Source organism: Microcaecilia unicolor, chromosome 6, assembly GCF_901765095.1.
Source record: "Microcaecilia unicolor chromosome 6, aMicUni1.1, whole genome shotgun sequence".
Lineage (NCBI taxonomy): Eukaryota > Metazoa > Chordata > Amphibia > Gymnophiona > Siphonopidae > Microcaecilia > Microcaecilia unicolor.
This window is the reverse complement of record NC_044036.1, coordinates 321,617,631-321,641,483: the sequence shown is the minus strand read 5'-3', so window position 1 is coordinate 321,641,483 and position 23,853 is coordinate 321,617,631. Positions and strand designations below refer to the sequence as shown.

At 41.5% G+C, this 23,853-nt stretch overlaps 1 protein-coding gene across 1 annotated transcript in view; it reads left to right on the top strand.

The window, feature by feature from the left end:
• Positions 1–23,853, top strand: part of SPAG9 (sperm associated antigen 9) — a 228,701-nt gene that overhangs the window by 47,353 nt on the left and 157,495 nt on the right. The window contains 1 exon segment of the mRNA XM_030208362.1: positions 17,803–17,873. Coding sequence (XP_030064222.1) covers positions 17,803–17,873 — 71 coding nt within the window.

Genomic DNA, 23,853 nt, shown 5'->3' with positions numbered 1-23,853 from the left:
ATTTAAAAAAAAAAAAAAGGTTAAGCTGCACATTTCTCCATGGCTGTAGGGGGTGGTGTTGGGGGCGTTTGGCATCACTTCCTATCATGTGACCTCATCCAAGATGGTGGCTAGTAATAGAAACAGGAAGTGATGTGTCCAGTGGTAGCCTCCATCTTGGAAAAAGGGGCAGGGGTTTGGGGTGGAGCAAGGGGCATAGTTATACAAAAGGACTGGCGTTTGGGCAGGGCTATGATGTCACATCCTGTGACATTGAAATGAGCGGGGGTGTGGATGTGGCTTGGGTATGTTCTTGCTTCTGATTGACTGAGAACCTATAAGCAGGTGTGTCAACTGTCAAAAATCAATTAGTTTGCCAAATGCTGATGAGATATACTACTCGTGCGTAAATTCCATTATACAAAACATTTGCATGTATAGTAAGTATGTTAGCACCTATGTTGTAGAATTGCCCTAAAAGTTTGCATTTTACAATCTTATTTTGGATGGATTGCACTTTTTATGAACTTCTTGTGGGTAGAAGAGTAAGTTGTGTTGTTGTTTTTTTTTTTAAGTATTGATTCTTGGAGGCTTTTCCACCTATGATGGGCAATTGATCCCTGACACTATGTATTTGAGATCGTGTTTTATGTTGGGCTTGTTTTAGGTCTTTCCTCCAGTTAGCATATTGACATGATTTTGTGGCATTTCAGTGGTCTTTCTATGCTTTCATGTGTTTGTGTTTCTAAAATACAAAATCAGGAATAATGAAGTGAAGTTAAACAAAAACTAAGCAAACAAATTCTAACTTGTCTGGGAGGGGGAGGGAAAAAGCATTTTCCATGCTCAGGAAAGAGGTGTGTTAGCCATGTTAGTCCATTCTTAAAGGTAATCAATAGAAATCAAACAAAATTAAAACATGGAAAAGAAAATAAGATGATATCTTTTTTTATTGGACATAACTTAATACATTTCTTGATTAGCTTTCGAAGGTTGCCCTTCTTCATCAGATCAGAAATAAGCAAATGTGTTAGCAGACAGTGTATATATATATATATCAGTCCCTCATAGATGGTCTAGCAGGGTGGGTAGGAGATGTGCATGGGGACTTCAAAGCATTCCATAGTCTAGCAGGATGTTTGTGGGGAGGGGAGGGTGATAAGCAGTGAAATACAACTTATGGTTTATAGTGGACTAGAAAACCCAGATCCTTGTTAAGTCCTGTCCGTTGGGTGTCAAAATATTCAATCATTCTGATTTCAAAGGTTTTACGTTCCTGAATTGTTTTAAAGTTACCTTTCAGTATTCTCACTGTGAAATCACAATATATATACACTGTCAGCTAACACATTTGCTTATTTCTGATCTGATGAAGAAGGGCAACCTTCGAAAGCTAATCAAGAAATGTATTAAGTTATGTCCAATAAAAAAGGTATCATCTTATTTTCTTTTCCATGTTTTAATTTTGTTTGATTTCTATTGATTTCCATGCTCAGGAGAATGTTATCCTCAGATTTAAAACCAAATCTATCATGTCCATCTGAATGTATCTGATGTACTTGTCCTCACAGTCACTGTGTAGTTTCATTAAGCAAAAAATGTAGTTTTATGCCAGTGATACTCGGCCATGGTTATTTATCTCAATCTAGAACAGATGTGGTTTGGAGCCAGTTTTGTGTTCCTTTATTTTAGTTCTTCTTGTCTGGTATGGGTCAATCTAGAGTAACAGTACTCTTTTTGCCTTCTACTTCTCTTTTTCTCTTTTTTGATTTCAGTGGATCATGTTAGGAAATTCTGGTCACAAATGAAGATAAAGAAGACAGTAACCTATCCATATCATAGTTTCTTGGAGGATTGGTGATTATGACTACCCTGTTAATGATTCACCTGTGGACTGTTAGGTGACTGGGAGGGCTGCTCTTGGTTTGGTATTTGAGTTCTTTGGAAGCATCATTTAATGGGAAAGACTGAAGCTCAGTTCACCCAGGGCGTTGAATGAGGTGTTGAAGTGATTACTACCAAGTACGCTCGTAAATATGGTTTTAGCAGATAAGCTTCTGAAAAGACCTGTATTTCTACATGCAGACTAGTAGTTGGCCTCATTGCCTTGTTGAGGTTTGCAACTTCAGTTCTCCCTTACGTTTTCAGTTTTTTATTTCTGTTTTTTGATCACATAGTAAGCTCTCCACTCTTGCCCATTTTTAGCTGATTGATAGTAGTATTTTAAGTTGGTCATAACCATTTACTATTACTTGTCTTTGGATCTTCTCAGGAGAATTAGAGGAGAATATTAAGTGCCAAGGTAGAATGGCTCCCATAGAATTTGTTCAATCTGCCTACTTTTGCCTGTATAGAAACAAATAACTTTTTTTGAGACGGCATCAGACAGGTTGGATTTTACTTTCTAGCAGGTCTCTATTTCTTTCTTTCTTCTTCTTAGACCTATCGGCAATTTGATTTGGGCAGAGGACAGCAATCAGAAGGTGTTCCCAAACTTGGTAAAAGTCTCCAAACCTGGGAGGTAAGCTCTGATTTTCAACAGGCAAGTGACCAGGCGAATAAACTTTCACAGCTATTCTCAGGAATCAGATGTAAAAACCAAAAACCTTAAACTACAATTTATTTCTCCCTCCCCCATTTATTTTCTCTTCCCCCACCAAAAGACATCATCTTCCCTAAGTTTTCTTACGTTTAGTACCTTCTCGGACTTCTGTTTGAATCTGTTAGTCGTCTGGCTTTAGAGAGTCCTTTATTTTAAAAATCCTTACGTGTATTCTTGTGCATTTCTTGTAATCCATTTTGTTCAGACACATTTTGTTTGTGTTATGTCAGGACTTTAAGCTTTTTTGAAATAAGAATATTTAATTAGATACCTTCAACTTTACATAGGGATAATGTAGTGGAGGCAGTTCACTCAAACCTCTCTCATGAATATTCGTTATGGACATCCTAAAATCCTGACTGAGGTACCTCCAGGACCAGGTTTGATAACCTGTGTAGACCAGTTAAAAGACCATCTCCAATCAAAAACCACTTTATGGGAAGTATTTTTTTTAGTCATGAAGAATGTACTGAATTTTTTGAAGCACTTAAATTCCAAAACTTTAAATAAAGCATCAGCTTGATATTTCCATGTAATCTCGGCTCAGAAAATTGAGGTCTGGATAGTCTAGATTTGTTTTTAGGCTCTAGTGTCATATATTTAAACCTTAAGCAGCAACAGAGCCTTACGTAGAAAGTTTGTAAAACAAGATTTTTTTTTTTAAACATACATGCTGGAAAGATGCTGTCTTATTGAGAAAGATTGTTGGATGTAAAAAAAAAACATTTTAGGAATTATGCAAAATCTTGAGGAAGGTACAGTGTGCCTTGTAGTTCGTTTTGCATTTTCACTTGTGAATAAGAGAGCATGTTAACTTTAGTATTTAGAAAATCTAGACTGAATTTTAAACCACTGAAGATATGCACATCAGGTAGATTTTCTTATCTGCAACACAGAATTTTCAAGAAATATCAAACATAGTAAGATTTCTGTTTCACTTTCTTCATTGCACCAGTGCAGAGGCTAATGACATTTAATTCTAATGCCTGTGCATCAGACTGAAACAAATATGGCCATTATTTCACTAAAACCAAATACAAAGAACAATATCTGTGAGAGATGTTGGTTGTGTTCACGCTGGCTGTAACAAAACACTCTGCAAGTATTGTATGTATTTGGTTGGAAAATGAAGAGTATTTTTCTTTAAAACTCCTAATAACAGATGGATTATAGATTTATGGATTAAGGATAGTGTTCTATATACAAATGGGGAGGAATCCATTTTATTATGCCTGAAGTTTGGGGTGCTTTCTTGATTGGCAGCAAAGTGTATTTTACCTGTTAGTTCTGTCCAATTCAATCAGAACCCAGTTAGGATATGGCTCCGTAGTCCTGAATTTACACTACCTAGGTATTTTTCTCCTGTATTTTATATTCCTCCCCTCATTGTAACATCTACATCTATCCCAAATCAAGGGCCATGTAGGCTGGCTCCTTTTGGAACCTTTAACCACAAGCTCTGATTCCATTCATCTGTGTGCCACTTTCGTGCGGTGACTACAGCTCCCACCCCCACTGAGGATTGTGAATATGGCGTTTGCAGCCTCCCCAGCCTCAGCTGACCTGAAGAGCATAAGTCTTGATCCAGGAATCAAACCAGGGACTTTCTGCGTGGTAATGCACAGAATCTGTGGATATGCAGATGTACAAAGTGGTGTATGATGGCTAAGATACCACTGACCTCTGAGAAAGAAAGAGATGTAAGGTTATGTACGACTTTCAACATAGTGAAACACTGCGACAAGGTGCTGACCGGAGCTGTATGAATGCATAAGGAGAGGTATAATAATATAATCATTTCCTTTTTCCATTGTTGTACAGGTAATTGGTGAGACTTTACCTAGAGTATTGCATCTAGTTGTATAAGCCGTAGCTCCAGAAGTACATAGACTGGTGATCTAGCAAGTCAGTACCAGAATAGTGTGGGCTCTGCTCAGAAAGTTCTATGAGATGAGATCTAAGGGATCTAAAATGTGTATATCCTAGAGGAGAGGTGAAATTCAGATGCCCTGAAGTGTATTGGTGATGCATAGCAGATGAGCCTTCTGTCAGTGAAAGGGAGGTTCTAGAAAAAGGAGTTATATATGAAATGCTGAAAGGCAAACTCGAACTTCAGTAGTAGCCATATTTGCAACTCAAGTATCCATAAAACACAGGATCTTCAGCACTCCTTATCCTTCCTCTTCACTGCTGGCAGATGGAAGAGGGTCATTCTGGGAGGACTGTGGTGCTTTGTATGGCATAGGCACATCAAGGTGCCTGCGTAATTAGAAATCCAGCCTCGATACATCAGAATTTTTACAAAAAGGGTGGTGGAAATTTTTAGCTGTAACAGAATAACCTAGTGACTACAGAGGCAGATTATGGACCAGGGAGACCAGGGTTCAAATCCTACCAGCATTCTTTGTGCCCTTCAGCAAGTCTCCTCATCCTCCATTGCCTCAGGGACAAACTTGGATTGCAGGCCCTCTGGGGACAAAAAGATACCTACTGTGCCTGAAAGGGCATGCGATAAGCACTGAGTCATTTAGTTACAGAAAGTGAAGGGATTGCAGAGGCATGAACAAGAGGCACATGTTCAAGTGGCATGATTTAATGACAAGTGTTAGAATAAATGGCATAACGCATGGTATGAAACCTTAGAGAAGCAGGCACCTGTGTGTGGTAGAGTCTTAAGTTCTAGCAGAAATGCAGGTAGTCTGGCAGGCCACAAAGGAGATCTAAGGATAAGATGGCCAAACCACAGCTGTTCTGGTATTGTTTTTAAAATTATTTCACAGCTTTGTGCTTAAACATTGGCAGATGGGTGTGCTGGATGTGAGCTAAGTGAGGGATCTATGTACTTATTTGTCCAAGACGATAGAAGATAAATGGGGAAGATGACAAATTTGGCCTGGTTCAAGGGGTAACGCTCCTTGCAATGTGACAGGAATACACTGAGTAGACTTGATGGGTTAACGGAAGATGTTAACAAACAATACACTCATAAGTTACCCTGCTTATCTTTTTGAGTGCTTATATGTCAGCGTATGTGTTGAAAGTTTGTTTAAAAAAAAAAAAAAAAGGTACCAAATCAATGAAGAAAACTTGTTTGTTTGGCAGAGTACCTCACAAGGAAGGGACCTGACACAGGATCGTGTTTCATGGGACAAACCGCCTGCCTCAGGGGTCACATACGCTATAAATAAAATAAAAACAAAGTGGATAAATACACATGTAAATAACATGATACAAACAATACCAATATTTATAAACCTAAAACATATTTAAAAGAGTGGCTATAATACTTCAATATGTAATTTGAAAAGCAAAAGAATGTAGTCCAGGAACAAGTCTCATGTCATATTAGCATGGGCATTATTCAGTGGAAAGAAGAAATATTTGAAAAATATACACGGGAGAGATTCATGAGCGCTGTAAGAGTAGCTGAGAAAGTAAACAAGATGAATTGGGGAGTGCTTTGCTGTGTACAAGCGCCAGTCTGTTTGTCTAGAATTGAAATGGAAACCAGAATGAGATTTCTTGGTTACCCACTGGTGGATGTTGGTCAATTAAATAAAATACAAGATGTTTTTTTTTTTCAGCGTCCTGTTCTTGAAGCAAGTCAGTTTAAATGAGGGAAGAATTCCTTTTTGATGGATCAAGAACACATTATAATTTGTTACAAGATCGTTGTTAATATTTCTAGTAAATGGTACTTATTTTACACTCGTAGAATTCAACAGATTGAGTTCTTGCTGACATCTTTATACTTTTGCTTTTATAAAGTGGAGGTCATCAAGCTGTATTCCATATGTAGACCTAGGCAGTACAGTTTGTGTTGAATGTGATACTTGTTTCAAGGAAGACCAATGGTTGCTACAAGCCAGTAATAGTGAGAAGCCAACACACATAAAAATATTTGAGAAAAATACAGTACTCAATCCCGTTACACTATGTAGAATCAGTGCATCTTCAAAAGTCAGAAAGTGTTCCATGCAAAATCCTATTGTTGAATGTTGAGTAAAACAAGTGTGGGAAAGGACATCGAGGGACATTTTTGATATATCTAAATCCAATTTTGGATGTTTTGGGAAAAATGTCCAAAAATCCAGTAGCAAACATGGTCATTTTCAAACCAGAAAAAGTCCGTTTTGTTTTGAAAATGGCCATTTGCTAGATGTTTTTGTGCTCAGTGCATCTCTTTAAGGACTATTTTTGGGGGGAAAAAAAGTGATGGAAAAAAATCCCATCAGACCAGTGGGGCACCCTAGGGGACACTGCAGTGGACTTCACATAAAAGGTCCCAGGTACACTTCTCACCATTTCCCCCTTATTTGGGGAGCCCTTCAAAATGCACCAAAAACTACTTTACCTGCAGGTATAAAGGCTATTGTAGCGGTGTACAGTTGGGTACAGTAGATTTTTATTGTATTTTGGAGGGATCACACATTCTACCGCAAGTGTACCAGTTAGAGTGGGATATGGGTCTGGGTACCTTTCTTTACAGTTCACTGCACTGATCACTAGGCTATCCTGGGGATCTGCTTGCCTAGAGTAGCTTAGTAGCTAGTGCAGTGGGCTTTGATTCTGGTGAACTGGGTTTGATTCCCACTGCAGCTCCTTGTGACTCTGGGCAAGTCACTTAACCATCGATTGCTTCAGGTACAAACTAAGTGCCTGTATATAATATGTAAACCACTTTTGGTTGTAACTACAGAAAGGTGGTATATCAAGTCCTATCCCCTATAATAGGACTGGCCATAACATCTGAAACTGTCATAGAGGCTGGTATGTACTGCTTCTTTCATATCTTTGGGGGAGTAGGAGGTGGGGTCTAGTCGTTTAGGGCAGTATTTCCCAAGTCCAGTCCTGGAGTACCCCTTGCCAGTCAGGTTTTTAAGATATCCACAATGAATATGCATGAATGATTTGCATATAATGGAGGCAGTGTATACAAGTCAGGTTCATGCATATTCAGACTGGCAAGGGGTACTCCAGGACTGGACTTGGGAAAACACTGATTTAGGGCACCTTTGTGACTTAGGCGTGATTGAAACGGGTCTAGACCAAAACACTTAACTTTTATCCCTGAACGTTTTTGCTTTGTTCCATTATTGCAGAAAAACTTACAAGTTTTGGGAACGCCCAAATCCAACGCCCCCTTGTGATTTGCATACACTGCAGAGAGAAACATCTCAAATCTGAGTTTTGAAAATCTTGATTTGGATATTTTTTGGAGAAAAATGTCCAAATACCTCTTGATGCTATTTTTGAGATGTATTTCTCTTTTGAAAACGAGCCTGTATATAAACAATAAGCATTATGTAAATGCTGTAAATTTATTTTAAGCGTAATAAATACAACAAAAAAAGGAAAGTAAGGTGGTGGTAGTCTAATAAAAGAGGTAACTTAACCCTTTAGTGTCCAATGTTCCCATCAATCTGTTCCCATATGGCTTATTAGGGGAACGTTGGACACTTAATACATTTTTTGATTAGCTTTCATAGGCAATACCTTCAGATCAGAAATGAGCAAAATGATGACAAATCAGAAAATGTAAATGATCAACTAAGTGGGAAAATGTGGGGTATAAATGTGTTAAATAAATAAAATATTTCACATATATTCTGATATTTGTCATTTGCTCATTTCTGATCTGAAGGAGGTATTGCCTTTGAAAGCTAATCAAAAATGTGGTTACCTTTTTTTTTTTTTTTTTTTTTTAAATTAGACTGTTACCCTATTTTCTATTTGTTCTGTTTGATTTCTTTTTATTACCTTTAAAAGTGGATTAACACATCTACCACACCACTTTTTTGGGGAAAAAACAAAACCCCAAACCCCACAAATGAGAAAATCTGACAATTTTGTTTGACTACAGAATTATCGAAGGGCGTTGTTATGTGTTTTCCAAAGTTATCTGCTCTTTCAGTCACAGGAATTACTACTTTGCATTCAAGTGAGCAACATGGCAACCAGACTACTTTATTCTAGGATTTCACCGAGATCATAAAAGCAAGCACAGATTCCTCTGGGCAGCTTCAGGAGGTTCACCATCTCCACTTTAGCTACTGGACAAAGGGTTTAGTGTCAGTCATATTACCACATGACTTCTTCCTACACATGCTTTGAGACAGGGAATTTTTGTTTATAAAATGTTGGCATAGCTTCTTGGTTATTATTTTTCAGCTTAGAGGTTTTTGTTTTGTTTAAGGATGCAAGTTGTAGTTATTCTCAGGATGTTAATATCATTTCTGTTGTCTTGGATGATCAGGGCTTTAAATTTCTTATTAAATATATTTAACACACATCACACTGTAAGGATGTTTTGGGTTGATGAGTAGTACTTTTTATTTTTTCCCCCTCCTCTTTTTGTGTCGGGGGGAAAATCAGGTAGCTTTTCTTAATTTGGACTGCATAGGGAGTAGCATCTGGATATTTTTTAATGTAAATTGTTTTTTCATCTCTTCCATGTTCTTGTATGGCTTGATATGTTAATTGTATAAATAAGTTTCAAATAAATAGTCTGATTGTTATGGCAATAGATATGGCCCAATACATTCATAACTGAATTGCGAATTGTTATAAGTTATGTCCCCATTATATCTGACAATCTTACAGGTTCATTAAAGTATGGTAGAATTTTTCAAAGATGTTGTGATGGGGTTTATAGAATTCTGCCCCTCACCCTTAACAACAGTCCCTTAGCTTGAGCCACCTTAAGAGCACTACACCCGCCCGGGAGGAAGTGAGCCCGGAGGGGTGGAGCCTAAGCTAGGAAGTATATAAGACAGGGCTTGACTGAGGCCCAGAGAGAAGGAATTGAAGCCCCAGTATACACCACCATCACATTTTGGTTAAGAATTGTTACCTGGCTGATGTAAGGCACTTTTGCTTCTTGTTTGAGACTGACAAGCCTTGCTCTGAGGTCTGGCTGGAGCCAGACCCTAGTATTCAAAGAAGAACCAAGAAAGAATCACAGGCTGTGTTTGGGGTGGGGCTGCCCTACTGGCCACAGTCTGTGTTCAGGCCTTGCCAGCCTGAGGCCTGCTTAAGACTGCTTTTGAACTGGAGAGGTGTTCTATCTTTTGTTCCTGGTCATATGACATAACAGGTCTCAGCAGTGATGTACCAAGGGGGAGGGGTGGTAGAGGCGGTTCGCCCCGGGTGTATGCTGCAAGGAGGGTGCAGGGAGCAGCTGTGCTTCTGTCTGCTCCACCAGTCTCATGCATTGTCAGCTCACAACAATTCAACAATGTTGCTAACATTTTATATGATTTTATAAGGTGTCATCCCGTCCCTCATTGTTGCTAACATTTTATTTGATTTTATAAGGTGTCATCCCGTCCCTCATTGAGGGACACAACACTGGCACTCATAACCTATGGATAGTCGGTTGCATAAACCATTAAACTGTGCTTCAATTTATTATTATTTATAACCTGTCTTTATCCAGGGCGGCAAACAAGAGAAACATACATAGAAGTTACACCCATAACAACAACAACAACAAAAAAAACTATCAAAGCATAGGCAGCCAACAACACATCCAGGCAATGCAGTCTGTAGTCAAAAAGGGCAACCAAGGCAACAATCTACATTTTCAGTATTCATTTTCTGTAAATGGGCATGTACTATACTAATCCCATATGCTTGTCATTTTAAAAATGTTAGCTGCAGTGGCTCTTGTCATATTCTCAGTTGTTGTCATAAGAGCATTGAAGCTTACAAGCCACCAAAGATTTTGTTCATGGTTTTACATAGGTTTGAACCTGGAGTGTTTGCATGTTGTTGCTTTTGATTTTTTGACAAATGCCACTAAAAAATAAGAGGCAACAGCATATACAAGAATTGCTCAGTACTGAGACATTAAATCTGTTGTGCCAGGCTTTTATGCTTACCCAAAAGTGTTCTCTCAACTTGATGACAGTTTGACTTTTTCCTACTTGGGTATCTGTTTACTAAACCATGGAAATTAGTTAGCATGGGTGTTAGCGTGGAGTAGCTGTTGACATGGACACACAAGAATTGCTACCGTTGACCTCTGTTGGGAGCCAGTGAAGACTGCTTGTGAGTCTTGGTGATATGGTTAAATCTTTTTGTGCCAATAAGTTAATCTAGCAGCCATGTTCTGCAACAGTTTAAAAACTAAGAATTAGTCTGTTGTAGTTGGGTTATCTTTTCCACAGGGTGACTTGGGCTTCTGCAAAAGTTTAATTCATAGCCTCCCAAACTGTGGGGTGACATCCTGGATGAGCTCTCCATAAGTGCCTCATTCTGCACCTCTGGGAAGGTTACACAATTTTTTTTATTCAGCTATTATAGTAGGGTCACGGCCACAAAAAGATGAGTAAGCACTGGTTTAATTACTGTACAGAAGTTAACATTTTTATCTGAAATGGGTAAAGAACACCTTGATGATGGCCTAAGTTGCCATGTGGAACCATATCGAGGAATACTACTGGACCTTTTGCTTTCTCATAATACACATCTATTTAGAGCATAGCTTTGCTCAACCCCTTATTGAAGGGTACTCAGTTGTACAAGTTCTAGATTGGTGGATCTGGTGAAACAGAATGAGATATCTTGACCTTCAAATGTGTGAAAGGATCCATATTTGCTAACACAGTAGTATTATAATGATCATGGCATTTGTGTTTGTATTTGATGTACTGCCATTCAACCCTGTTATAACGCAGTGCTCGGGGTCCAAAGAATCGCATCGTGGTATACGCGGATTGCATTAGAAAATTTAAATCCAAAGAGTTTGCACACTTAATTTGCGGGTGTCTCCACACAGTAAATTCAAAGTAACAAATGGAACCTCAAATCCCCTGATAGGGAGATGTAGAGATACCACTACCATTATAGGGGTCCGTTTTTATCATTGGTTCCGTAATGGACCAAAGAAGAGGAAAACCAATCACACGCAAAAAACTCACTCTTAAGTGAGAAAAACGAGTGTAATTTGATACTGGAGGAGGTTTTTAAATCACTCGTTTTTCTCACTTAAGAGTGAGTTTTTTTGCGTGTGATTGGTTTTCCTCTTCTTTGGTCCATTACGGAACCAATGATAAAAACAGACTCCTATAACGACAGTGGTAGTTCTACATTGATATTCTCCCTATCAGGGGATTTGAGGTTCCATTTGTTAGTTTGAATGTACTGTGTACCCGCAAACTAAGTGTGCAAACTCTTTGGATTTATAGTATTATTTCAGTTTGCATGTCCCTGTTTTTCTATTGTGATTAGAAATTTTAAGCCATTTTTCTGCATTCAATTTACACACTACATGCTATTCTCCTTTTTTCATCTATGAACTGTTGACTTGTTAACTGCTGGGTCTCTAGCCATTTGGGTTTGCTGGACTCCAGATTTGAATTTTTTTTTTTTTTTAGAGAACTTCAACTTTATTTGCAAAAATTTTCAAAACCATTCTATCGAGCACAGCAATGTTTTCTTCAGAAATATATATTTTTCCATGTTTATTTAATCAATAGCAAGCAACCACAATATAAAAATATAACAAAGCGGTTAGAGCACCAGTCTTTGACATCCAGAGGTGGCTGGTTCAAATCACACTGCTGCTGCTTGTGATCTTGGGCAAATCATTTAACCCTTCATTGCCTCAGGTACAAAATTAGATTGTGAGTCCTCCAGGGACAGAGAAATAATACCCAGCGTACTTGAATGTAACTCACCTTAAGCTACTACTGAAAAAGGTGTGAGCAAAATCCAAATAAATTAACAGCACACCCCCTATAAATGCTTACTATGTTTTAAAAGTATTTTCACCCCCCCTCCCCCCCAAAAACCCCTCCAACAATCCCCACAAAAATACCTCGGTCATGGCTACAGAAGGGAACTGAGCAAAAGCACTTTAGTACAGGCATTGTTCTGGCACATCATATAAATATCTCATATCTTAAGATAGCTCCTTTCCTAATGAGTAAATGTGTTTTACCCTAGTTACAGTTACTAAATCTTACAACAGTAATTACACTTATATTAATAAACGTTATTGAAACATTTTTCTTCTATATAAAAAAAATCTTATCAAAATTATAATTACTTTGAATAGTTTCCCATTGCAATTCACCAACTTACACTCATCCACATTCAGCCTCTCAATTATACTAGACCAATCTATCAATCCAAACACCATTCTTATATATTTACTAGAAAAAAGACCCGTTTCTGAGAGAAATGAAATGGGCACTAGCAAGGTTTTCCTCAGTGTGTGTATGTTTGAGAGAGAGAGTGTGTGTGAAAGAGAGTTAATGTGTGAGTGTACGTGTGTTAGAGTGTGTGGTGGAGAGTGTGTGAGAGTGAGAGAGACACTGTGTGTATGTGAGAGAAACCTCTCCTCCTCCCTCTGTGTGTTCGCAGGACCCCTCCCCCCCTTCTGGTGCCCCTGCTGTCAGGTGTCAGGCCCCCCTCTTTTCCCTGGGAAAAAAAGATGTGCTTGAAAAGTGTTGCTAGTTGTACCTGTTTCCCCAGAGAGAGCACAGCGTTGTTGTAGGAGAAGAGGTTCGCAGGACCCCTCCCCCCCTTCTGGTGCCCCTGCTCTCAGGTGTCAGGCCCCCCCTTCTCCCCCCCCCCCTTATGCATAATAGGAAAAAAAAAAAAACAAAGAAAAAGAAAGCTTTGCATCTCGGTGGGAAAAAAGATGTGCTGGAAAAGTGTTTTCTAATTGTACCTGTTTCCCCAGAGAGCACAGCCGTTGTTGTAGGAGAAGAGTTTGTTTTTTTTGTCCAATACGCAAGCACAGAAGCAGAGGCCTGGAGGGCATTGTTTTTGTTTCACAGGCCAGCGTTTATCGCTTCCCTTCCTTCAGTTTTGAAGCCTCAGCTGTGGGCCGGTTGTTGGCTTTGGGAATTGCTGTGTTTACGGGAGGGAATGAAGGTTTGACAAAGAGAGTGAGAGCCGGGCTTGCTTCTGGAGAGAGGTGGTGTTGCAGTGCTTGTTGCCTGGTTTGTAAGGTTTTGTGGACGCACACAGAGCTGCCAAGGAAGAAGACAGAGATCGGTCTCGGGAGGGAGGTAGGGCTATGAGCGACGATACGATTGGTTGAGTGTGATAGCTCCGCCCTCGACATCATCGCGTTTGACGTGGGGGCGGAGCAAACAGGCATGGGCAAATTTGGGTTTCACCACCATGCAGCTCTTGTGGAGGCTTCATAGAACGTTGGAGGTGAGAATTATATATATAGATGTATATCTGAAGGTTAAAACAACTTCCTTACTAACGTTATATCTCCTTAACATCAAAGTTCACCATGGAAGGCATAACTGTGTTGTTTAACATTTGTTATTTCATCTACATTACCCGTGTTTTGATATTTAATCTTTAAAGCTCAACAGTACTTAAAAAAAATTATTGTTACACCAGACTATCTTTATATTGTAAATAATGTCCTTTTATCCAAAAAGGAGCATATCATGTTATGTTCACAATGTCCATCTCCTTATTTCTATCCATATGAAGTCTTGGAAGCCTTCAGACCTTCAGTTCAAAAGATAAAAAAATTACTATTCATCCACCAGTTCTACTGCGCTGTCTGCCCAGAATCAGTCTTAAAGTTTGAAATTCTCCAGAGAATCTAGCGTCAAACCCAATGCAGTCTCTGCATTTCACCAAAATGTGTCATCAGTGGTTTAACTCTTAAAACAGGATTTCAAATGTTTCACAGCTACAAAACCAGGACGAGTGGCCAAGGATCCAGGAGAAATGGCGCTGTTCTCTAAACGCCGGAGCTCCTACGACTCGTCTTGCTTGTGCCAGTTAAGACAAAACTACATGCCCACTCAGGCATGATCAGGTGGGGGAGAATGAACAGCATGCACATAGCCCAAAGATAAAACCACTAGTCCTTGGTTTCCCTACATCACGGAGTCAATGGGACCCATTTAGTAACACAATGTAAAGGTAGATTAAAGGACAAACTCTGGCAAACCTTCATGTTCCTTGTTCAGGCGGAAGGTGTGACCCTGACTTGCTGGGTGAACTGTCCCTTCCTGTGGCTAACTCATTGCCATTTAGAGCAAGTGGAGTGGGATCCCAGACTGCCCGTCTGTGCTTCCTTTCCTCAGCCAGATTCTGGAGACATGGATGCAAGATCCGGGAACAGTTGCCATGCTTCCTGCAATGTTTTGAGCATATGGAGTTTCCCTTCCATGTAGAACACAAGGGCAAATGGGTGCTGCCAGCAATACTTGAAGTCATTTTCCTGCAGGTGTTTAGTGAGAGGCTTCAGTTCATTCCTGCGACACAGAGTCAAGACAGCTAAGTCTTGATAGACTTTGATAGGATATGTTTCCCAGGTGATCGGAACTTGGGAGTGAGCTCTCCACAGTGCAACTTCTTCAATTTTATAATCGGAGAAGCAAGCAATAATATCTTGAGGAAGGTTTGCTCTTGGGTGGTTAGTCACTGTGTGGGCTGTATCAATTTTAATTTGATCAAGCAGGGCAACCCGAGCCTCTTCCAAGAGGAGCATGATGGAGATTAATATACTCTGCAGTTTCAGACCCCCCCCCCCCCCCCCCGAATCTGGATATTCGAACAGCGACTCTGATTTTCTAGGTCCTCGACCTTGTCCATTAAATAGAGATGATCAATCTGGTGGGTAGTCAAGGAGGATGAAAGCACAGAAATGGCCTCCTGATGTTCCTCAGTCCTCATTTTGGTATCTTCCATGCTGCGACCTAACACTGTGATCTCTCCCCAAAGATCCAGGACCACGGTAGAAAGCTGATCACGAACTGCCTTGAGGTGAAATTTGATTTTGTGAAGTAGCTTGCAAAACTCGGAAAAGGGTTCCGCTGAGGCCTCCACCCTCGTTTGTTGCTCTGAGTTTGTGCTAAGTCGGGGAGTAGAGGTGAGGGAGCCATTCACCAGCGCCACCTTTGCTGCCACCAATGCGGAGGGTTGCAAGCAGTGGCATAGCTACGCGAGGCTACGGGGGCCTGGGCCCCCCCAAATTTCCTCTGGGCCCCTGGGTTTGCTGGCAGGGGTCCCCAACCCCTGCCAGCTGAAGCCTTGTCCAGTGCCAGTCTCTGGCGCTGCCACATTGCCTGCCCTGCTGTGTCTTCCACTCATGTCCAGCACGCTCCTTTTAGTGAAACTGAGCATGCTCAATTTCACTAAAAGGAGAGTGTAGGACATGAGGGAAAGAGAGAGCAGGACAGGCAACGCGGTGGTGCTGGAGACTGGCGCTGGACAAGGCTTCAGCTGGTGGGAGCTGGGGACCCCCGCTAGCCAAGGTATTTGCTACGGCAGTTTGTGGGGGGTGGCGGCAGGGCGGCAGACCAAAGTGTGCCCCCCCCCCCCCCACTTTGGGCTCTGGCCCCCTCCCACTGCAAGGTCTGGCTATGCTCCTGGTTGCAAGTGTGGTTGATAGAAATGTTAAGTAGTAGTAGTAATAGTTGATAGGCCAAATCCTTATGTGTGTGGCGGCTGCAACATTTTAACAGAAAAGCCTTTATTACTTTATTAGTTGCACTTTTAAAATTTGCTGGCGAGCTCTCCAAATTTTGCAAGATGATAGGGATAACCATTTTTTTTGCAGCAGGGCATGCAGAGTTAAAAGCTCAGCTGTCCATCTTGGTTCGTGACATCATCCGTCCCCCCCCCCCCCCCCCAAACTATACTTTTTATATTTGTTTGTGGTTTCAGAAATTGTTTCAACCCAAAAAGGAATGCTTGAGGTATGAAACGGTGTGCTCTGCTCATAGTTGGTAGAGATGGCTTTTGCATTGCAACATCATGCCATTTCCTGTTCATCAGATCGGGAACCACATTGTGTTATAAGTGGATTCACATTATAACGGGGTTGATCTGTATTGTACTCATCTAAATATTTAGTGGGAGGGGCAAGATAGTAAAGCATGCAGTGAAAAACTAAGCTGTTCATTGCAGAGCCACATTGAAACTTTACCCTGTGTTTGAAAGTGAAAATTCAGTCTTGATTCTTTGCTGTATTACAAATGTTTGTGGTATAAAGGGGGTTATATTGGAGGCCCTGTAGAAATACGTGTGGCCCCCCCTGACTCTAGTTTCCAATGACTTTATAGTTTAAAAATCTTCTGTTTGGAGCATATATGTGCCCTGCAGTTACTGTACTGACACTCACCACACAGTAAGTGTTTCAGCAGACAGCATAGTGAAAGCATCTGTGCTATCTGCCTGTTTATCTAATAACAGTAGCTTGTGCTTTAAATCAAAACCTGATTTCCTCCTCCCCCATGACTTATTGAAGGTGTCCCAGGTTGGTTTGTGACGAAGGAGTGATCCCTCAGATGCTCCTGCTTCGTTTCCAACCCAGGAGTCAGGTTGAAAATGACTGTTCTGACATCTAGCAGTAATCTCGCAATACTACCATTAGAGGTCGGGCTGTCAGATAAGGTGAACAGGCCAAAACCTGCCCATTCTCCACCCCTTTCTTGCTGCCTGTCACAATCAGCAGTTACCACACAAATTAATGTACGATAAATGTTCTGGCCATGTGGTTAACTGTTACTGTGTGCTAATTAGTACCATAAATGCTTACTGTGCTTTAATAAATAGGCCTCTAAATTATTCATGAATGTTTTATCTCTTGCAAGCCTCCTTTCTTACAATTTTGCTGTCTTGCTGTTAGGTTCCTGTTATAAACAGACCATGCACTAGTTTGTTTTATGAATGAGTAAATAAGATGCAGCTTTCTCAAGAGCTTTCACTGCAGCTCCTTGTGTCTCTGGGCAAGTCACTGAACCCTCCATTGCCCCTGGTACAAAATAAGTACCTGAATGTATATAAACCACTTTGAATGTAGTTGGAAAAACCTCAGAAAGGCGGTATATCAAGTCCCATTTCCCTTTCCCTTTTAGTGCTACTCTGAAGCCATCCGGTAGGCGTAGTAATGTTAATATCTGGCTTGGCCTTATAGTAGAAGCTGATGTAGAATAGGGTGCAAGAGAAAAAGATTTGTCATAGTTTTTTTTTACATGGAAGATACAGCCATAGTCAAGTGTTACACATCTTTGGAAATGAAGAATTCTTTTGTTCTGATAGAGAAACAGTGAAAGTTGCCAATGTTCAATTGAAAGTGTGTACCTGCTTGATAAGCCAGCTGGTCTTTTTATCAACTGGCCATTGGATCAGGCTTTCAAAATTAACTTCTAACCTTAAATTCCTGATGTCATTACTGTCTAATTTATTTTTTTAAATTGTGTTTGTTTTTTCCCCGCTCATTTTAGTTAGTAGATTGGAGGAGAGGGAAGGAGAGTTAAAGAGAGAATATAATTCACTTCATCAAAGACATTCAGAGGTAAGGACATTTTAACTTTTTCCCCCCCATAAGTGATATATGGTTTGTTAGAATTTATTCTTCACTTTGGGTAGGGTTTATATAGCTTGCATAAGTCTGTACTTGGTAGAAACAGGAAGAGGTTCATTCTCTGCTACATAATTTGCTATGGTTAGAATGGCTTTAATTTGATTCAGTTATGATGTATCTAGGTGCAAGCAGGCTGTTGTATTCTCACAGACAGATGACGTCATCTGATGGAGCCCTTTGTGGATGCTGAATTGGAGAGCCAGCAGCATCCCACCGCGCATGTGCTGGTGCCTTCCTGCTCAATACGCGAGCACAGGTCCCTCAGTCTTATTTTTTCTGTGCAGCAGGGTGGACACATTTTGTATTCTCAGTGCGTGTATTTCTTTCATAATGCCTTCCCGTTTGGGTATGTTTTTGTGTTGTTGGCTATTATTTTTTAATTCTTCTTTTTGTTTTCTTATTCCCCTTTAATGTTTAAACAATTTTTATTGAAAAGACAATAAAGTAACAGTCAAAATATCACTCTTTGAGTTGTTCATCATTTTACAATACGTTTCACGCCCACCTCCCGCTATCCCATCCTCCTATGAATGTTCATTTATAATCATGTATGTTATATTCCAAACATTAAACAAAGGAACAGTCACAGGACAAAAATATAGCAATCACGAAAAAGAGGGGGAGGCCTTGACTCTAATGGCCTCCCCCCTTCAAGCCCTAGTGCTCCATTATCTGAATCCAACTAGACCACCCCACCCCTCTTACAAAAAAAACAAAAAAACAACACGTCGGGATCTAGAGCGAATTGAGAATACCACTATGAGCCCTATGAGGGAGGGACTGGATATATTCCCCCTCAAACAGACAGAAATAATTTTCTACATTTGGATGGTCTGGCCTGATTGCTTTCAAAAAGCATTAAAGTGTGAAATTTGTTGTGCCAGGCCCAAAAAGAAGGTGGGTCCTGGATTGTCCGTGCACCTAAAATAGTCTTTTTGCCCATGATACTGGCCTTCCTGATTAGCTGACGCCCCCCTCTCCCCAGCAGTGCAAAAATTTCAAACTGATCCAGCAAGATTCCTGTCGGGGAGAGGGGAATGGGGGACTCCAGAATGTTTCCTACATATGTTATCACCACTTTCCAAAACTGTTGCACAACTGAGCAAGCCCAAATTTCTTATTCCTCTTTATTTTATTAGTTTTTTGGCTCTTCGTTTTCTTTCTTTCTTTTTTTTTTTTGCAAGCTGCTAGACCTGTTTAGGCCAGAGCACCAACCTCATTTTGAACGCTGTCCATTTTTCAGTTCACAATTAAGGAGTTTAATTTGTCCATGATGCTTTTCTTGATGACTCAGAAGACCCCCAGAGGCTTCAAGAGATGTGCTCAATGTAATCGGGTGATTTCTGAGGTGGACCCGCACTCCTGGTGAATAGGGTTCTTTGGGCCCTGACCATGAGCCTAATTCTTGTTCTCTTTGTTTCAAAATGCATTTGACACAGAGGGCATGGCAGGTCCAACAGGAGAGACTTTTTGACTCCTCAAAGACCGGTACATTATCTGCACTGGAAGCATCGATCTCAATTGTGGCCAAGACTTCAACATCTACTAGGAGTGCACTGGCATCAAGAAGGTCTCCCCCTGTCATGACATTGGGTGCTGAGAGTAGGCCCTGGGACCGGTCAGCATTGGAGCTGACACAGAAGACACGTATGGATTCGATGTCCTCGTCTGCGCCGAAGGACCGTGATGCTGAGCATTGGGGTAAGCCTGAGAAGCACAAACATTGGTCCTTATATGCCAGGAGCACTGGGGCATTGACTTCACTCATACCCAAGAACCACTGGCATCAGAGGAGTGCACCTCCTGATGGGAAGAGGTGCTGGTGCTCAAGTCTCTGGGCTGCCAGGTCCCCGCTAACAGTTCGGCATAGGCGTTTCTCAGGCTGCCTCTCTTCCGGTTCCCCTGCCTTTGCCAATGCCTTCCTTCAGTGAGCATCGAGGGTACTTGTGCCAGCTGCAGATCAACCCTAGATTCTTCCTGAGGCTCAACCCCTGCTTGTGCAGAGATCCTCAACGCTGGCACCTTGAAGGGTGTCAGCATCGACACATACAGTACCACTCATGACTTTGTAGGAAGAAGCTTCCCTGGAGTCAGAGGGTAGAGCTGTACCTTGGCACTTTTTGGTGTGTGGACATAATTCCACTGAGCTGAGGCAGGCACTGACTGATTCAACCTAGTCTGGGTACGGTGAAGAGTCTGAATGGGATGGTTAATGGGACTCAGAGGAGGACCTATACTACTTTTCAGAGGAGAGGTCTTATGGGATACCCTCTGATCCCTCCCCACCTCAACAGTGACGTAAATCTCTACCTGGAAGTCTCTCTTTCATTGTTTTTTTTAGATGACTTCTTTCATCCCATTTAAGTTAGAGACAGAGGACAGAAATGTTAACTGTCGTAGACTGAGTCTCCTCCTAAGGAAAGGGCCATAGTACCATTGCACCCTATCCTTAAAGATGCACTGACGAAGAATTGGGAGTCTCCCTTCTCAGTGCAGATTGCAAGTAAGAAGGGTGGATACACAGTATCATATCCAGAAGACCCCCGGATTCAAGCGGGTCCAGCTGCCTCATCACTCCTTGGTGGTCAAATCCGCCCTCAAATGAGCTAGGAGCTCCAGGACACTAGACTCGGACCTAGATGCACAAAACATAATGAGCCAGCAATGTGCTTTTTATACTGGTTGTAGCTGGTTAAGCGAGCACGGAGTTCAGCGAGACATGCACATAGAGGTTCTGCAGGCTCTTTTCCTGTCATGGTAGCAGCTAATGACTGTATGCAAAGTTATTTTAATGAGATAATTACTGTTCAAATGTGCATTCCAAGTGATGCACATCCATTTTCCTAGCAATGCTCAGAAAGGACCGCCTACCTTTTAGGGTGAAATTTGTACGGGGGTGGTCAGGAGCTTTCAATACTGCTGTTTTCTTCTCATTACCGCTGAAATAGCTGTCTGGATGGCTGAGCTGTGGCATCTCTTGAGCCTGCCCTCTCCCCCCTCCCCCCCCCCACTTGCCATGCATGCAGGCACCGCCTTTTGCCTCACTGTCCCTTGTTTCCCTTCCTGCCTGCTTGCAGTGTCGACACCAGCTCCCTGGCTGTACTGCTGCTGAGGATCAGATCAGGCAGGTCTGGCTGCAGAAAAGTGAGTGCTACAGAGGAGACAGCTGGCGTCAATTGGAAAAAAAAAAGTTACACACTGCTTTTCATACATGCAGCTTGTATACGTGTATAAAAGATGTCTGTAGCATGCGCAGAGCAGCCACGCTTAGCGATTGGCCGTTCTGCACGTGCTCTGGTGACCAATTGTCTTCCCCCTTGCCAAGTTGCTTGCTGTTGTAGTGAGCAGCTCATTTGCATCCCTTATGAGCATCTTTCACTATTTCCAACTCGGTAATTTTTACCGAGGTGGAAATAGTGATCTGTACTTTACTGGGACTTTTGTTCATCTGGGCCTCATTTGGGAGGAAAGCTTTTCAGGCCTCGATGCTCATTGCCTTCATCCAGTCCTACCCAGCTGTACATGACCCTTTACTTGCAGTCTTTGTTCTACATTACACTGCCTTGGGATTCTTTCCCACAGGAGCAGGCTACAGAACTTCGCCAGTTGTCAGTAAGCAGCTGGAGTGCAAAAATCTGGTCAGGGGCGCGTATGACTCTTTGATATAGCATCCAGACTCTCCACCATGGGTGTGGGGATGCACAGTCTTATGGCTGCATCCCATCCCATCTTAGACCTAAGGGCCCTGAACAGATTCCTGGTTAAAGAAGTTCAGGATTTCCCTGGGCACCCTTCTCCCCATGATTCAGGAAAAAGATTGGCTATGCTCTCTGGACTTGAAAGATACATATACCCACATTTTGTTACAGTCACAAAAGGTGTATCAGATTTCAAATAGGGAAACGCCACTACGAGTACCGCATTTTGCCATTTGGCCTTGCATATGCTCCCAGAGTATTCACCAAGTGCCTGGACGATTGGCTGGTCAAGAGCACATCGCAAGAGGGGGCGGCAGTCAGTGTGTTTAAATATTCAGGTGTTGGAGCTACTAGGGTTTGTCATAACCTACCCCAAGTCCCACCTTCTTCTGGTTCAGCAATTGGAGTACATAGGAGCCCTGCTCAATACATTGCAAGCTCAGGCTTTTCTCCCACTGGTGAGAGCAGACACCTTCGTACACTAGCCTCGCAGGTCCAAAATGTGGGTTCATACAGATACAACCCTTTTGGGGTGTTATTGGGGTACCTGACACTTGGGATAAATTCCAAAAGGAATAGGTCTCTGGTAATACCAGCCTTAAGCAAATGTGTTCCCTCTTAGCCTTAGACCCAAGCTCACTACGCCCTAAATCATAGCAAGAACTAACTCCACAACCAAGTATTGTAAATAAATAAGCATTCTATTTTATAATAGGAGCAAAGATAATGTGCAAAGAAAGCAAGAACAAAGACAAGGGAAGTCTTATTATAGAAAAAGCTCAGAGTAAATGCACACACATCCCTAACTAGAGTCACACTGAACCAACAGCATATACACACATACACCCTGATGTAGACTTCTAGATGGCATCGTGTTCTTCAGATGGGTCAGTCAGATTCAATGCAGGTCTGCTTCTTGGATGGAATGTCAACATAGCAGCCTCTTCCCTCAGATGAGCCCCTTTTTATACAGAAATCATGAGCTGCAGCTGTTCTATTGGCATACATTCTGTCTTTGTGGGTGACACACACATAACATTATTATCCCCATTGTTGTGACTTCAGGGGCCCCAACATGGTATCACTGGCACCACATTGATGGGATCACCTTGACAAGGAGCCAGGGTCTCATAAACAGTGTGCAGCTTTGCCAGCCACACTTTCTAGCTGCAAAGGTAATTCCAAGAGTCCTTGGCTGTTCTGGCTATGACAGCAATGTTGTTCTAGTACATCAGGACCCTTGTTGGCAGTCTTCGTCTGTATGCAAGGTTGCAACATCAGCAAATAACAGGCTTTAACAACAAAAGATGGAATAACTGAGTTTGCATCAAGGTCAAGTTTCTAATGCTGGATAGTGCCATGTATTATAAACCCATATATCTTTGTTATATAGGAACACACAAAGTGCTTCATAGTGCTTGTTTTGTTCCTATAAAAAAAAATCAAGCAGCTCACAGCTCGGCAAATATTGAGATTGATGTGCCATGTGGTCTCAACAGTGCATGTCACTCCCATGGCATTGCTCCATTTGAGAACGGCCAGTGGACCCTAGCTTCTCAGTGGTCTTGGGCAGCTCGGAATATAACCGATGCAATCCAGATCCCATCAGAGTTAACTCATGCCCTTCTTTGGTGAAAAATTCAATCAAATTTGACTGTGGGACTACCATTCTAAATTCCACCTCCTAAGAAGGTGTTAACAAAGGGTGCATCCAACCTTTGATGGGGAGCTCATACAGTTATGAAGATCCACCTACATAACTTCCGATCACTCGCTCCCTTCTTTCTCCCCTACTTAATCTCTGCACAATACTAACTGTATGATATTTTGTAATGACATTGTTAACATTATGTAAGCCACATTGAGCCTGCAAATAGGAGGGAAAATTCGGGATACAAATGCAATAAATAAAATAAATATAGATGGGCTTCACACCCAGGGAACTTGGTCTACACAGGAAACAGATCTTTACATCAACCTCCTCGAGCTGAGGGCCTTTTGGAACATACTAAAGGCTTTCAGAGATCAACTACAGAACCAAATTATTCTCATTCAAATAGACAACAAGGTTGCAATGTCCTATGTAAACGAGCAGGGGTGTACGGGTTCCTACCCTTGTGTGGTAGGAAGCAGTAGGAATGTGGTAGTGGGACCTCTTTTACGGATTGGTACTTTGAGTCACATACCTACCAGGAAAGGACAATTGGCTGATG